This window comes from Paramisgurnus dabryanus, chromosome 17 (genome assembly GCF_030506205.2).
Source record: "Paramisgurnus dabryanus chromosome 17, PD_genome_1.1, whole genome shotgun sequence".
NCBI classification, from domain to species: Eukaryota; Metazoa; Chordata; class Actinopteri; order Cypriniformes; family Cobitidae; genus Paramisgurnus; species Paramisgurnus dabryanus.
In genome coordinates this window covers 517992-534653 of record NC_133353.1, presented here as the reverse complement: position 1 = coordinate 534653, position 16662 = coordinate 517992, and the positions used below count along the sequence as shown (strand labels likewise).

At 37.4% G+C, this 16662-nt stretch overlaps 4 protein-coding genes across 4 annotated transcripts; 1 reads left to right on the top strand and 3 right to left on the bottom strand.

Moving 5' to 3' along the window:
- Positions 1 to 963: 963 nt before the first annotated feature.
- On the bottom strand, positions 964 to 16563 carry LOC135787657 (HAUS augmin-like complex subunit 4). The gene is made up of 10 exons (XM_065297571.2): positions 16269 to 16563; positions 16058 to 16132; positions 15823 to 15962; positions 3208 to 3336; positions 2859 to 2999; positions 2212 to 2308; positions 1964 to 2109; positions 1751 to 1881; positions 1599 to 1667; positions 964 to 1291 (listed from the first exon to the last, which is right to left on the bottom strand). The coding sequence occupies exons 2-10, from the start codon at positions 16122 to 16124 to the stop codon at positions 1117 to 1119; spliced, it is 1095 nt and encodes a 364-aa protein (XP_065153643.1). The 5' UTR covers positions 16125 to 16132; positions 16269 to 16563; the 3' UTR covers positions 964 to 1116.
- LOC135787410 (P2X purinoceptor 7-like) lies at positions 7463 to 8162 on the top strand. Its single transcript, XM_065297352.1, has 2 exons — positions 7463 to 7552; positions 7626 to 8162. Exons 1-2 carry the CDS (start codon positions 7547 to 7549, stop codon positions 8127 to 8129), a joined length of 510 nt encoding a protein of 169 aa, XP_065153424.1. The 5' UTR covers positions 7463 to 7546; the 3' UTR covers positions 8130 to 8162.
- On the bottom strand, positions 8299 to 9960 carry LOC135787409 (uncharacterized). Its single transcript, XM_065297351.2, has 6 exons — positions 9826 to 9960; positions 9616 to 9720; positions 9166 to 9280; positions 8998 to 9079; positions 8723 to 8887; positions 8299 to 8647 (listed from the first exon to the last, which is right to left on the bottom strand). The coding sequence occupies exons 1-6, from the start codon at positions 9913 to 9915 to the stop codon at positions 8377 to 8379; spliced, it is 828 nt and encodes a 275-aa protein (XP_065153423.1). The 5' UTR covers positions 9916 to 9960; the 3' UTR covers positions 8299 to 8376.
- On the bottom strand, positions 11080 to 14376 carry LOC135787408 (uncharacterized). The gene is made up of 11 exons (XM_065297350.2): positions 14018 to 14376; positions 13249 to 13356; positions 12944 to 13018; positions 12764 to 12835; positions 12598 to 12672; positions 12299 to 12496; positions 12099 to 12222; positions 11686 to 11971; positions 11553 to 11576; positions 11272 to 11481; positions 11080 to 11199 (listed from the first exon to the last, which is right to left on the bottom strand). Exons 1-11 carry the CDS (start codon positions 14209 to 14211, stop codon positions 11135 to 11137), a joined length of 1431 nt encoding a protein of 476 aa, XP_065153422.1. The 5' UTR covers positions 14212 to 14376; the 3' UTR covers positions 11080 to 11134.
- Positions 16564 to 16662: the final 99 nt, after the last annotated feature.

The following is a 16662-nucleotide window of genomic DNA, read 5'->3' as shown; positions in this document are numbered from 1 at the left end:
TGCAATGATTCAGTTTGATTGGTTTGGTTCACAACCCATAGATGCCATACAATCAAAATAAGAATCCCCCCAAAAAAGAAGTTTGGTTGTTTTGCGTTGGTAAAATGTGCGTCTGCCCAGATTTCAAAGCAGGCGCAAACAAATGTAATGTGAGAAACCATAAAGACCATAAGCTCTAAGAGCTGCAGAAGTTTTAGTTTGGGTTTGTCGTTTTTCAGAAAATGCTCAAAGATCGAAACACCGGTTAACGATTGTAACATGTAGCCTAATCAAGCTCACTAAACAGGAGACAAAATGACACCAAGTTGTGAAAATAGGAGGCTGCCTACAGTTTATCAGACTAACCAGTAGGTGGCGTACAGTCATTGTCTATCCTCATAGGTCTTAATAAAGTCATTAAAGGGCACCTATTTCATTGCTTAGAAACGTTATATTATGTATTTGTTATAATACAATGTGTTCGCGTGATTTATGATTAAAAAAACATTATTTTCCACATACCATACATTTTTGTAGTTCCAGATTTCCCTGTCTTCTTGAAACACATGGAATTTGTACACAACTGTCCCTGATTGGCCAGCTAATCTGTAAGTTGTGATTGGCCTAAATACCTCTGATGACAGCCAGAAATGTGAAGCTCTTTAACATGTTTGAAAGATTTGCTCACAGTACAATGCTAACTTACAGGCTGTGAGTCCAAGCGGGAGGAATTATGATAATGTCGGTCTTCTCTACATCACCAATCCCAGGAAGTAAACTGTTGCCTACAATCCGTGTGTTTGTTGTAGTTCAAGTAAATGGTTTTACGTTGTTAACTCGCATGCTTTTGGGATTTGTACATTTTGCAAACCGTTAACATGAACTAATACACACTTACACACCTAAATTCAGTAACAAAACATCAAGTGCTGCTGCAGAAACGTGTAGCTTATATGGATTTGGGACAGTTTCCGTTGGCAAAAAAAAGGAGCACAAAAATATCACTACAATGTAAATTACTTAACATCTTGTTTATTTAATTGCTGCTCTGATGCGAAGTAAAGCCTACTGATCACAGATCATGCTAATCAAACTTATTAACAACTTCATCATCTAAAGAAATGTGACGTCCTGCATTTATGTGGTAAATTCTTTCAGTGCCCAGGATTTGGTGGCGATCTCCTGTTGAAGCCGTGAGTATTCCTCAGCCAGAGTCTCAAAATCCTTCCCATAGATCTCAAAGGACGCAAGCTTGGATTCCACCGTCTGTTTCTCCATCTCAGAAGATTTCAGCTCTGCATTCAGTTTCTCTCTGAACACAATAATAAATTCATGACATCTCTGGTTTCATGACAACTGACAAGACTTAACCAAACCAGCTCCACATACAGAGAACATAAACACAAATCTGTACCAAAAACGATTTGCTATTACTATCCATAACATTATCATTCATAAGTTCAGCTTTTATCCAAACCCACAGTGCATGTATTTCAATAATTTAAATAATTTTCTTTCGTTAACCTATAATTTTCTATTATTGCTATAGACCTACTTACATTAAATTACTGTATTCGATTTTAGAAGTAGATATGGCGATACATGCCGGTGAGACTCACGTAATTCTTTTATGAGCAGCGATCTTGTCTCTCGTGTAGGTGTCAAGTTGAACTTGGAGCATCTCTGCCCTACAGGAGGAATCTCATCATTACAGCTATACCAAAACTACACCAATGGTCTAAATATTAAACCAAAGCCAATATAATCATACCTTATCTTCTGCAAACCAATCTCACATTTGGCTTCAAAGTACTCAATCTTTTTTCTATCCAGTTCTTTCTGAGCTTTCAGTCGGAGATCCAGGATGAGACACTGCAGGATCTTCATACATTTCAGCAGCTCCTGTCAAACCAAACCGTGATAAATCACTTTTTATACAACAAGATCCTCAGACTAGATACACAGATGCGCTGTATGTACTGACAGAGAGATAAGCATGAGTCTGTCGTTGTAGTAATGTGATGTTCTCTCGGTTCTTCTCACTGAGACTCTTCGCTTTCTTCTGTTCACTGTCCAACAGCACAGGAAGTTTGGAAAGCTTTACATTTCTGAGACCTTCGCTTTCATTCTCTGAGAGATCAGAAATGAATTTATCTTCCTATTTAGCATTACACCAAACAATTATAGGATACATTACACAAATAAAATAGGGTTAAAAGAAGATGTGTTTACCGCAGTCAGGCTGATAGTACGACAGTATGTTGATGGTTTTCTTCTTCAGATGTCTCAGCAGTTCTGATGGCAACCTTTGCTTCATTTTTAAAATCTCCTGAAGGTAGAAATATTCAAGAAAAACTTTAAATACGACACAGTGCATCTACAAACCATTAAAGGGATCCTATTTCATGTTTTCCTTTGTGTTTGCATTGTTAAAAGCTGTTAATATTCTTTCTAAAAGTGAAGGCTCATTCACACCTTCCTAATAATATATATGATGTATATATGTATATATAATAATTATGGATATATAAATACACACACACACGCATGTATATATTTAAGAAACACATGCATGTATATATTAAGTATTCATACTTATGAAATTATATATAAATAGAAAAACGTATACACATGTAAATACTTTTTAAATATATACATGCATGTGTGTGCATTTATATTATACACAATAAACATATATGATGTTTCAGGTTCAAAACAAGCTTTATCGACCTATACAGTAATTCTGTGGTAATAGACATAGATGATGTCAGTGGAGCTGACTAAAATTGAACTTCTGAATCTTAAAAGATTATTTTATGAAATCTGAATACTTTTATATTTTTAATTCTATCCACTAGGTGTTTGTGATGTGATTGTACCTGTTCATTAGGCAATTGTCTTCTTAATCTGTCCACAGAAAGTGCCAGAACTGTACTATGATCATCAATGATATCCGTGCTGCTGTTCAAAAGTCTGCTGCATTGCCCCACCAACATACACTGTTCCAATGTGCTGTAAAACTGCAGAAAATAAACACACACATCATGCAAAATTAGACAATATACTAATATATGTACAAATCATGAGCTTGAACAGATTATAAGCATTGTACTACTAACACTACTAATATATGGCGTGTGTGTTGCAGAATAACATAGTAAACATGAATATTCTTTCACAAATTTCTTTATTCTCTTGTGCAGCAGTATTTGTCATGGTTCATCTCACCTTCTCTTCCTCTGGTGGAGTGCTGGAGTTTCTAGTGAAGCGATTCTCCCGAAGGATCTCCTGCAGAACTCTGTAAACGCTCTCCACATGAAGCCAACCCAACCTCTGGGTGTGCACCTCACGCTCAGCCTGCAGGGTTTATGAGCTCATATTTATTGAGAAGCTACATTGCTCAGCGTTAGTAGTGCAAAAGGTCACGTGTTCGAACCCAGGGAACACACTTGGTGATAAAAATGTATACCTTGAGATCAGTGGCGGCCGGTGACTTTTTTTCGAGGGCGCACAATGCGAAGCTCATCACAACATGTATTTAGCCCGTCATGTGTATATTTCGTCATTTCAAAATATGTGCTGGGCACGTCGTGACTCATGTGCATCATGCGTCTTTGTCAAAATAAGTGCCTGCTGCACACGCATCTAAAGGGTTTATGATAAAAGGGAAGCTCGCGTTTGCCAGATACTCGCTTAATCTCATGTGTAAAAGAGTTTAGTGTTAAGTTATGTCTTGCGAGTTTAAGAATGTGAGCGTCTTTTTTATCATAAACCGTTTCGACACGTCTGAAGCAGGCACATATTTTGACAAGACGCATGATGCACATGGTTTATGTGATGAACAAACACATATTTTGACATGACGAGCAAACACACGACACTTTGAATTCGTGCTCCTCGGAAGAGAAGTCACAGGCCGACACTGCTTGAGATGCAAGTCGCTTTGGATAAAAGCGTCTGTCAAAAGCATAAATGCAATAAAAATGAGAGGACACAAAATATATGCTTTTGAAGATTCAGGAGTGTTGAGATAAACTGCACAAAGAAACAAAAATGATTATGTAATACAGCATCAAAATATAAACATGACATTAATAAAAGGACGAAGTGGAATCAAGTTTGCCAATCCGTACCGATTTTTCCCAAATATCTATGAAGGTATATTTGGTGCAAAACAACTGCACACCTGTGACAGTGGAATTTGTATTTGTAGAGATTATCCACACATGTGTATCAGTAAACTTGAAGTCGCAGAGGACGTGATGCAAACTTGTAGATTTTTTTTCTTTCCCTCAAATACAACACAACAGTTACACATTCACAAATCCTTCAGTGCAGCTGCACAAATCCCATTTTACAAATCACAGATTAAGAAACTCACAAGTTCACATTTTTTGCTACAATTGATGCAGTAAATATGGTGCATAACCTACTTGAATGCCTGCATCAAATAATGTGAAGTTACACACAAATTTTGTACATTTGCAAAATCAGTTTGTGCATCTGTGCGATGAGACTTGCATGTGTGTACAATTTATTTTTCACAAATATTTTTTTATTTTTTTATATTTTCTAGCCCAAACACAAGTACATAAATACAACTGCTTGAATCTGCTGCTACGAGTTTCAAATACTCTTTTTCACGTGCTCTCTCTTCTGCACCAAATATCTCGAGATAAATGGTGCGAAAGTGATTTGTATACCTGTAGGCTTTGGCGAGCACTGTTCAGCACTGCCCACCAGGTGGCGCCCGACACTCACTGAAGCAGAGTTTATTAATTACCACCAATGTTTCAGCAAAGTAAATCGCCTTTATCAAGGTATTATTTTCACCAAGTGGAGAACAATATAAATGGGAGTGCTAATTATACACACATGAAGGTAATTACATACAATACTCCAATGATTCATTAGTAAACAAAATATAAGTTTCATAAATTTCAAACCATCAATATAAGTAGATTAAAAAATACAAGCAGCAAATACACACATAGGCCTACATTTAAATAAGATACAAAATGATGTTTTAATATCATAAAACAAATTATTTTATTTTTCAGACTAATTTTTAATTCAAACAGGAGGTGGGGCTATGGAAAGAACGTTTTCTTTTGCAAAATAACCTTTTTTTTGAAGAAAAATATGTGTATTTAAATCATGCTTTTTCTTCTAATATACTAATTTGGATGATTATTTCTGTCTTTTTGAATCGGGTTACTGAACAACTAAATTCTTTTTATTATTATATAAACAGTTGTTCTGATTTCTTAACATTTACTTTGGATGCTAACCCAAATCAAATCAGCTTTTTAGACTTGTGGATAGCTCGTAATTGTTTATATAGGGATCCGATTAAAAAAACCTACAGCTCGTAATACACTATTGAGAGTGGATTCTTATTGTCGTGAGCAGGGCCGTACGCAGGATTTTATAAATACCGAGGTCCATATGTATTTTTCTAGGGCATGCACCCCAGGAAAAAATTTCTTATTTCTCTGCTCTACATATATGACTTCTAACACATCAGAAAAAAAACAATCAAATAAATATAGATTTCAAACCATGTCAGTATGCGCAAGACTTGTGTTGTTCATTAATAATTGAAATTGAAATAATTATGTTACCATCCTGGGCACTGTCAGTTAAGTAAACATAGGCTAACTGAATATAGCATCAGTTTAGTGAATTAACCAAAGGCTATCAAGAATTTGTTTATTAAATTCATTCACAATATGCTCACACTTATTATACACTTAATATGCTGAAATACAACATCAATATTGCAGTGGCAGAACTAGAATTTTATAAATGGGGTGGCCAAGGCTACTTTAGGGGGTCCATATCCCATGAAAGAAAACGATATGTAATTATTATAATACTTCACATTACCCCATATTAGATAAATATTATTCTTGCCCTGAATTCATTACATGCATTATACTAACTGTAAGATACAAACATAATGCAATGCTGAACTTGCATAATAAACCAATAATAAACCAACTTATTTCAAAGAGCAGAGCTCAACATTAAGGATTGTTGGCAAAAAAAGATATTTATTTAAAATTAAATATGGATTAATCTTTTTTTACGAAGTTACAGTCAGGACCAGTGAGTGATTTTCTCTTCTTTTGTTATTTAAGTAACTTTAATGACTTCAACAGGTACTGTTTTTTAGACTTTAAGACAGAATGTAATAAAATGTTTACATTCGGAAGACATATTAAGACATAATCAGTAGTTTACTATGATACTCACTAAAACAGTCCGGACCTCAATGGTGGGTACGGCCAAGGTCAAGAGTCCTGTCTGTGTCTGCCCTATTTCCCTCTTGTTCCTTTGTTGCCCCGCCCCCTTTTTTGTTGCCATGGACATTAATTCATACTCCACCCACTGCCCATCTGTTTCCATAGTAATTAATTGTTTCTGTTCTGTCATTGGTTCTTGTCACGTTTAATTACCCTGCCTGTTGATTGCCTGTTTGTCAGCCGTTGTTTTATGTTGGTTGTTTCCTGTCATGTGTTACTGTTCGTGTTCTTGCCTGTGCTCCTGTACCTTTTTTGGATTTAATACACTTAAAAACTGCATTTGGATCCACTCATCTTGCCATGTCTTGCCTTCCTGTGACAGTTATCATCTGTTAACATTGAATGATTTTACATGTAACTTTTGGCCACTAGGGGCCGCTAGACATGTATTTTCACGTCTAGCGCCCCTAGAGGCCACATGCGCAACAACACTGTCGCAAAGGAAAAGACGACATCCTCAGAATAAAGAAATTTTACAAAAGTGAACAGAAAACAATGTCTGATCAGGTAAGTCAAAGACCAAGCAGTGCTGAAGACGTTTATTGTTTGCTTCAGGTGTGTTTGTTTAGGGTTGGAGATAAACTGTGCATGACAGTCGATTGGCAGGAGCAAAATGTAAACGTTTTGTACCAAAAACTTTTTTTTAAAGTTGTTATTGTGCTTGTTATCGATTTATTTTCTCTTTAGATCGGACTTACGTCGTCTTATTTGTGTTTTTTTACTGTAGTAAACTATGATTTACAATTTAAAATCAAGTAAGCCTGTAATAATACATACACATTCATATCTAAAATTGTAATGTACTGTAAGTCGTTATGGATAAAAGCGTCTGCCAAATGCATAAATATACATACAATATATAAAATCGTATAAACCACTAATAATACACATATATGAATGTCTAAAAGGACAAACGAACTGAAGCATACAAATAACGGCAGAATGTTGTAACTTACATCAGTTTTGTTACACGGTTTACATGCATTATATATCCACTTTTATGCCGATGTCTATGGTTTTATTTTTAGTCATCATTTTCGTCGCCGCTTGAAGAATCTTCCGAGTCCCCACTGGAAACAGTGAGAGGAAGAGGAGGACGCGGAGCACGCCGAGGGAGAGCCGGGGGAAGAGCTAGGGGGAGAGGAAGGGGGAGGGGGAACTCTGGGGGCCGTGGACGAGGGAGAAGCAGCAGCAGACCATGTACTCAGACAGCCGATTATGAAAGGCTTGAGGATCTTCAACAGAGGAGGAGAGCTGACATGCAGGTATGTGTAAAATATTATTTATACTGTTATTTATAAGACTACTATGTTGACAAATTTGTTTTATGCATCTTAGGCCAGACTACAATCACTTGAAGCAGATCAAAGAGATGGTCTGCTCCAATTAGTGCTAGACAGATTACCTGGACTGCTGTTTGATCTCCTTGCACTGCAAGACAATCCTCAAATACCTCCTGTAACTGGACATATGCATTGGTGTGTGTGTTCAAACTGTAGAGACATGCCTACAGATATTGAGAGACTCTGCTGTGGTCAGCATCCAGACAGCTGCATTAGTAAACTGCCACACATGGACTTCTACATCCTGGATGAGGGAGTTCTGCGTCTAGCTCGTGCTGCGTGGAATGACATCTTTGCAGTCGATGATGTCCAGGAACCAGGTGAAGAGCAGCGCTCTTACAGACATGCAGCTTATAGGAATTTCGTGCTCTGGCAACATGGGCGTTTGGGGGAGGGCAACAGAACGGTCATAGCAAGCTGTGTTGTGTGGCGCATTAGGGACAAGTATCCAGATGCTAACGGACAATACACAGGCTTTAGAGTGCGCCGGCTTCCATGACTTATTATCAATAAAAAGAGTACATGTGTTATATTTATTTTGTACTTCAAGAAGATTCTACAATTGTTTACGTCTTTGGAAGTAGATTTTACTGTTATTTCTCTAACTACCCATTGACTTGCAGTACCAAAGAAAACATAATAATAATAAAAGAATACTATGCACAGTGTAAAAGTTATAATATTCAATATTTTATTTTATTCAAATAAAGAAAGAATGTTTGTTTTGTAACAGTTTTTGTTCAGTTTTAGTCTTCCATTACTAGAGCCATTGCTCCACGAGAAATGTGTCTTGCCACAAGTTCAGCAGTGGGGGGTGGTGTCTCTGCTGTGCCAACCAGCCCAAGGCGCTCAGGGTCATCTTGAGAAAGAGTTCTTCTTCGAGGAATGCCTGACCCACTTTCTAATCTTTTCCTGAGAATTGCCTTCTGAAGGTCGGGAATGTAGGCATACGTCTTGGCCTCTTTTGTAACATGCACACTCCAGTTTTTCGACTTCTTGTTGTAGTACCTTCTGTAACTGTAAACACAGAATACCACATAGTATTCCCCTTCCAATAATAAATTAAAAAGTGTATACAGTAAAAATACATACATTTTTTCTCCTTTTCTGTTGCGTCTATGCTCGCGGCCATTGTGGTAGTTGTAATCAATTGCTGCAAGAAAAACCCTGGTTCTGTACACTTTGTACTTGTAGGCAAAGCGCTTCCCTGCATACATCAGAATATGGTTCTGAAAACTCTCTAAATCTGAGGTAGTCCTGTAAAAATTAGATTGAAATTGTAAGTCTAAGTGTGGTCTATGGCATTTACAGTATCCAAAGTAACAAAATGATAAAGAAAAAAAATTTGATAAACTGCATAAACATACCTGAATGTAATGTACTTTTTGACATCTTTCAGCCAGCGTTTGTTCAAAACAATGGCAGTTAGGGTCTGGTGAGCAGCAGAACCTACAAGCCAAGAAAGTTATGATATCAACATGCAGTTGAACTAAATTAAATTATATAGATGTGTAAAACAAAATGCTCCATGTTACCTTGCTGTATCCATGGCTTTTCTCGACTGCTGTCATCCAATGGCTCATGCTCACAGAACCCTGTGGCCCATGTGTGTTCATTGCGTACATGATGTAGTACACCATGCCACAGCAGCTGTAAAAAAAAAGGATTGATAGATTAAAGGGATAGTTCTTTGTTCTGATGAACACAAAGGAAGATATTTTGAGAAACGTTTGTAACAAAACCGTTCGTGGACCCCATTCATTTCCATAGTAGGAAAAAAATACCATGGAAATGAATGGGGTCCACAAACGGTTTGGTTACAAACATTTCTCAAAATATCTTTCTTTGTGTTCATCAGAACAAATAAATTTATACAGGTTTGTAATAAAACAAAAGTGAGAAATTGATGACAGAATTTTCATTTTTGGGAAAACTATGCTTTTAAAATTGACTGACACCTTGAGTACCTGTTGTTAGTCACATACCTTAAACTGCTCTACAGTTGTTGCATGCTGACAGCAATACCAGAAATGGTTCACAATATCCTTGACCCAATGCATCAGCACAGAATTTTCCTTGCCTTTTGCTGCCTGATTACAAAAGAAATAATGAGAATGATCTTGGTACCAAATGTATATTCCTATCTGAGATTAAATCATTCAACATATAACAGTAATTGTGGCAATTTTACTTACTTCGCGGAGCTTCCTCCCAAGATTTTTTGAAGCATGCCAAACATCCAGCGAATGAGTTAAAGTGACACCATGTAATTTTTCAACCTTCATAATACATTTTCAAGACCCTTGTGATAGTACATCGACTTTATATAGGTTGAATGACATGTCTACCATAGCCTGACGGGGTCTGTATCACTTTTACTCGTATTTTAAAACTTAGGGTTTGTGGTAGTAACCAGAGCACAAAAAAAAACTACAAAATTCGACTGCTTTACGGCATACGTCACTTCCTCCACACAATTTGTTTTTAACGTGAATTTTGCTGGAGGCTACTTAAGGAGTGTAGAGAGCGGTTTCTTATATGTGACTCTGTGGCACAGTCTTTAGTGTCACGGACCTATGACACGGGCGACCCGGGTTCGATTCCCCTTTAAGGCAATTTTTTTTTAAACTGTTGATTCATACATAAATGCGATGTTCTTTATAAATTACGGCGATTATATTGCATATAGTTCCCTGTATTCAGATGCTGTGTTCACGTATTTACCTTTCTTTTTACTGTGTCTATGATATTTACATTACAATCCAGGATGCTATAGCACTCAAACTTGCTCACAGTGTAAAACCAAACCCTATTCATTCACCAATCAGATCCGAGCGTTTCTCTCTTCTCTCTTCCTCATTTGCTGCGTTCCGCTGTCACTCGCGTGACGTATTACAAAGCGGCAGACCTAAACGCATCGGTTTACTTGGATTTGGAGCGATTTTCACACAAAAAAGAGGAATAACGAGCGCCATTGCGGAAAATCCTGGTGGCGAGGGAGAGAGAGAGGATGCAACAATATTTGTTTGGAAAAAGGCAAGGAAATACGTCTGGTCGTTTCTGAATTGGAAGGCTGCAGCCTCCGGAGGTCAAATATGCAGGCTGCACACGTCATCAAGCCTGGGTTATTAAGGTAAACTGAGCATTACATTCGCAAGTCATAAGCATACTGCAACAATTTACGATTAACTAAGTATAATAGTCAACTTTGTAATTGTTAATATTGTGAAATAAGACAGTCTTGATGACGTATTAGAAATACGACATCCGGAGGCTGCAACCTTCAGATTGAGAAATGGCTTCTGCCACGACGAGTTCCTCATCAGAAAGTTGTAACATGACTGCGTTTCTCCCTGTTGTCTCAAAATGTTGATCGTTTAGCATTTTAAATGTTTAGTTTTTAGTTTAGTTTTAAGGTTGGCCAGTTCCTTTCCTTTGCGACAGTGCTGCGGCGCTTGTGGGCTCTAGGGGCGCTAGAAGTGAAAAATACGTGTCTAGCACCCCCTAGTGGCCAAAAGTTTCATGGTGTCCCTTTAAAGACCAATCCTTGTATTTTCCACGTACTGGGTCTGTAGATATTATGTTTCATAAGATAAAATATTTTTGGATTAGAAGTGAGATTGAGTGTGGATTATACTTACCGAGCAAGGCAGATATTTGTCTGTGAGCATCCGTCACTACTTCTTTGATAGGGATTTCGTTGAGAAGGCAGTCCATTGTACTTTCAAAACAGACTTTCTCCAAGATGACGGAATTCCTCCCACACTTCCTTTTGTCCTCGCTCACAATGTGCACAATATCACGAGTCTCAAGCTCAATCATAGTGTACGTACAATATTGTGCACAGTGACCTACACATAAAATTGGGTTATTAACAGGGTTTTTACCACTCATGGAGATTTTTTTTTATAGCACAACATACCTGGGGAGTCCATTCTGCCATCACCTGATAAAAAGAAGAGAACCAAGATTACAACTGAAATGCAGCAATGTTCCCCAAAGCTTCCCAACAATGACACATTTAGTGACATACAAACATTGAAAATGATACTTACCAAGTACAACTACTTCAGTCTTTTGTCGAAGCCTGTTCAACACCCTCTCTCTACTCTCTTCCCAAAACTCCTCAACAGGCTTTAGGCAGTATTCAGACTGTATGGCAAAAAATGTACTCTCAGACACCATTCCCATACACATAAAATTGAAGAGGAGATGGATTTTTCTGTGGTTGTTGCCAGAGAGAAGAATGTTGGTTGAAAGCATGAAATCGCCTCCTTGCATGCCAAATTTTAGGACTGGCTGGGAATTCCAGTGCCAAACTGTGTGGCCGTGAGTGCAAACCTAAGAAAAGATTAATAGAGCAATTAGCATTTGCATGCAAATTATCACGCATTCCTAAGTGACACATTTTAGCAGGCTCTCCAGACAGTTCTTCTCAAAGCAATAGTGGTGCTGCACTTACACTTACCCATTCAAGAATGACACCGGTCCCTCTGGATTTCAATTGCACATGAAAAGGAGGCCTTCCATTACATTGTGTCCCCAAAATTGGGTCTCTGAACTGACAGAACTGTACAGGTAACTGCATGTACCTTCAAAAGGTAAAACAGGAAATGTAAAGCTGTTGTAAGATAGTAGAAAACCTAAAGGTCATATAGATACACTTACCTTGCAAGAGAGAGCAAGTTGTCATTGTAGCAGATGTTCGCTTTCTTTCCTATGAGGTCCTCTACAGTCTCAACTTTGTGTTCGAAAGGAAAGCGTTGGTCTTCCTCAGGAACTATGGGCACATCCTCTACATCCAGCACAGCCTCATCTATGTGTATTTCAGGTAGCTTCTCAATCTCTGCCCCCCTTCTTGTAGACCTGTTTAAAAAACATTGAGTCAGTGTCATTAAACAGCTTCATATATTTTGTGACAAATGCGAAATCACTATGATGATTAGTTATTTATGAACAGTACATACCGTAGATAGATGAAAGGAACATAATCCTCATCAGAGTCTTCATCTTCCAAGCAAACAGCTTCCTCCATCTCAATCCTACACAGAAAAAGAAATTTTGGAATTGAAATGCACACTTTATACATACGTAAAGGAAAAGTGTAATTTACAGACAATGTAAAGCACTTACATACTATTCTGCAAATCATTAGCAGCCTCTAGGTCATCATCAGGTTCCTCTGAAATAGCCAACGAGTGCATACTGCCAATAATAATAATAATAATAATAAAATTAATAATAATAATAATAATAATAATAATAGAAACACGAGTAAATTCTTGTCCCAAAATGATTGGTCATTGGACTCACCTTGATTCAAGCACATCAACTTTTTGACTTTCTGTGATCAACTCCTCTACACCGGAAAGGACCATTTCTCTCCCCCTACAAAAAATAAAAGAATGTTGGAATCACTGAAGCTCTGGTTTGTCTGTATAGTTCTGTTAGTTTTACATCTACAACATAGGGACACTGGCAATCTGCTTATGTAGGTGAAAAGCATAATTTTATGAATATCATCATCGAGACATGTGTAGTGTCTTATAAATATATATTTTAGTAGGAATATGTTGAATTGTACCACAAACTGTATACAGTTGAATCATAGTGCAAACCTGTCATGATCCGAAGAGTCTGTAACACTCGATACTGGTGGTCCAGGAGGTTTTGATGTGCCCTCTCCTTTATACGGTGTGGAAGTTGCTGGACCTCTGCTTTCGTAGCTAAACAAAAAAAACAAGTCATTGTATGAAATAGGGCTGTGCAAAAAAGTGCCTGCGATTCTCATGCGCGTTTCATCAGTAAAGCCGGATCGGTGATTAGTAGTAAATCGCCATCAGCTGCTTTCAGATGGAGCTGCATTTATTACACAGACCCGTAGTTCACAGAGGCCAAATCGCATTGATTATCGGAATCAATTTGCCTCTATTTTGAACACGGTTTTGCCTAGCTTCTCTGTAAACTACGGGTGTGTGTAATAAATGCAGCTCCATCTGAAAGCAGCTGATGGCGATTTACTACTATTTACCGAACAGGCTTTACTGATGAAACACGCATGAGAATCGCAAGCGATTTTTTTTTTGCACAGCCCTAGCAAAGCAATGCCAAGTGCACAGGCAAAAAAGGAAACATTTGTAATTTGCATGTAAGCTATTGTAAAGCTCAAATCTGAACGATAATGCTACCGATAGCAATAGCTAACCATCACGTATAATGTTAGCGTTTACAAACTAAATACCAGATAGATAATTCGCTACTGTACTAGCATTACTTGATTCATGAAGATAAAAGAAGGATCACATAAATCACGTAACACAGACAGGCAGACAGACAACAAATTAGAAGAAGTAGAGAGAGTATGCAAGCAATAACAACATTACTTACTAGTCCAAAAGCATGACGGCCAAGTCCGCATCGGTCACGAAGCCCTCCTCCTCCTTCAGTTCACGCCAGCGAGCAAACGCTGGCCCAATAATGATCCTCGTCCTTCCTTTACTTCGATCACTCTCCCGTTTTCTCTTTCTGGTCTCCTCAGACAAAACCTTGCGTTTCTTTCTCGTGGTTGTTGCTTCGGCCATGACAAAAACATCCGTAAATAAGCAGCTGCGCTCTCACGTCCGAATTTAAGGAAGTGGAGGAAGTGACGTATGCCGTAAAGCAGACGAATTTTGTAGTTTTTTTTGTGCTCTGGTTACTACCACAAACCTTAAGTTTTAAAGTACGAGTAAAAGCGATACAGACACCGTCATGGTATGGTAGACATGTCATTCAACCTATTTAAAGTCGATGTACTATCACAAGGGTCTTGAAATTTTATTATGAAGGTTGAAAAGTTACATGGTGTCACTTTAATGATATGGAAATATCTTTGTGATTCACCCCCAAACAAATACAAGCTTATTTATTTGATAACATGTCACTGTGGTAAATCATATGTAGGAAAAACAAATAGAGAGTATAAAGCACACATCACAAAACATCAGAGTGCAATAATATGCAGAAATATGAACCTGCCATTAGCACTGCATTTTGTTGAACTTAATCATCCTATTACTTCATTATTGTATATAGGAATTGAGAGGGAATTTTCATCTAGAAGGTGAGGTGAGTTTGACCAATTTTTACTTAGACAGAAGGCCTTTTAGGTATATTAAATGTGAACATTGGCACACATGGTTTAAAAGTAGATTTTGATTTGGGTTGTTTTTATAGGTATTATGATATTAAAAATGAATGGGACTTACATCATTTGGTATCTTATTTAAAGTTAAATTGTGTGTATTTGCTGCTTGTATTTTTTAATCTACTTATATTGATGGTTTGAAATTTATGGAACTTATATTTTGTTTACTAATGAATCATTGGAATATTTTATGTAATTACCTTCATGTGTGTATAATTAGCACTCCCATTTATATTGTTCTCCACTTGGTGAAAATAATACCTTTATAAAGGCGATTTACTTTGCTGAAACATTGGTGGTAATTAATAAACTCTGCTTCAGTGAGTGTCGGGCGCCACCTGGTGGGCAGTGCTGAACAGTGCTCGCCAAAGCCTACAGGTATACAAATCACTTTCGCACCATTTATCTCGAGATATTTGGTGCAGAAGAGAGAGCACATGAAAAAGAGTATTTGAAACTCGTAGCAGCAGATTCAAGCAGTTGTATTTATGTACTTGTGTTTGGGCTAGAAAATATTTAAAAAATAAAAAAATATTTGTGAAAAATAAATTGTTCACACATGCAAGTCTCATCGCACAGATGCACAGACTGATTTTGCAAATGTACAAAATTTGTGTGTGACTTCACATTATTTGATGCAGGCGTTCAGGTAGGTTATGCACCATATTTACTGCATCAATTGTAGCAAAAAATTTGAACTTGTGAGTTTCTTAATCTGTGATTTGTAAAATGGGATTTGTGCAGCTGCACTGAAGGATTTGTGAATGTGTAACTGTTGTGTTGTATTTGAGGGAAAGAAAAAAAATCTACAAGTTTGCATCACGTCCTCTGCGACTTCAAGTTTACTGATACACATGTGTGGATAATCTCTACAAATACAAATTCCACTGTCACAGGTGTGCAGTTGTTTTGCACCAAATATACCTTCATAGATATCTCCTGTTTTAGAGATGGTAACACTTTAATTACTGCTTATAAAGTATGAATGCACTTATTGGGGTCTGACCTTCTCAAGATCTTTCTTCAGCTGCTGCGTGAGTCCAGTTCGGTCTACATGCTGGGACAGAGTGGCCAGTAATTTACACAGCAAAGGATTCTGGATCAAATCCTCTTCTGTCACCTGACACAGAGGGAATGCTGCTAAAACTACAGACACAATACACATGATTTGAGGGTTACATTTAAATTAACAATAGTTGTCAATGCATAACATAAAACAGTAAAACATGGTAAATTCAAACCTTCTTGATGTAAGCTGTCTCCTTTACCCAGAGTGGAGAACAGCACTGAATCGCTGCTATGAGACATGACGGTATCTTGTAAAAAGAAACATTAGTAACTTACAATGTAAACGAAGATAAATGTTGTATTACTCCGTGTAAATATTCCGTTGTAATATAACATTTTTAAATGAATCTATTATCTTAAATTATTTTTTAAATGTTTATTTACCTTGATGATTGGCGTTTCACTCTTATTAAATTCTCAACTACTGAGGTACAGTAGCTGATTTTATTACGTTAATACTTTATTGACATTCGCTTTTCGTTTTTACCGCCAGGACGTTTGAGTGATCCGTTGCGCATGCGTGAGATTCAGCCTGATGATTGGTCCAATGTTCTTCTACTTTTATATTTAATGGCGGTTGCCAAACCAGCTTTTTGTGCATGTCCGCCACCTACTGGGATGGAGAGTGAATACCTAGAATGTTGGAAAGGAAAATACTACAAATCTACAAAAAAAGGGGAAATTTAATTGAACAAATCCCTTACATTCTGTGTATCAAACGTGTATCTCTCAAATACTTAAATAATATAAGGTATACTAATTATTCCTGTGCACCCTG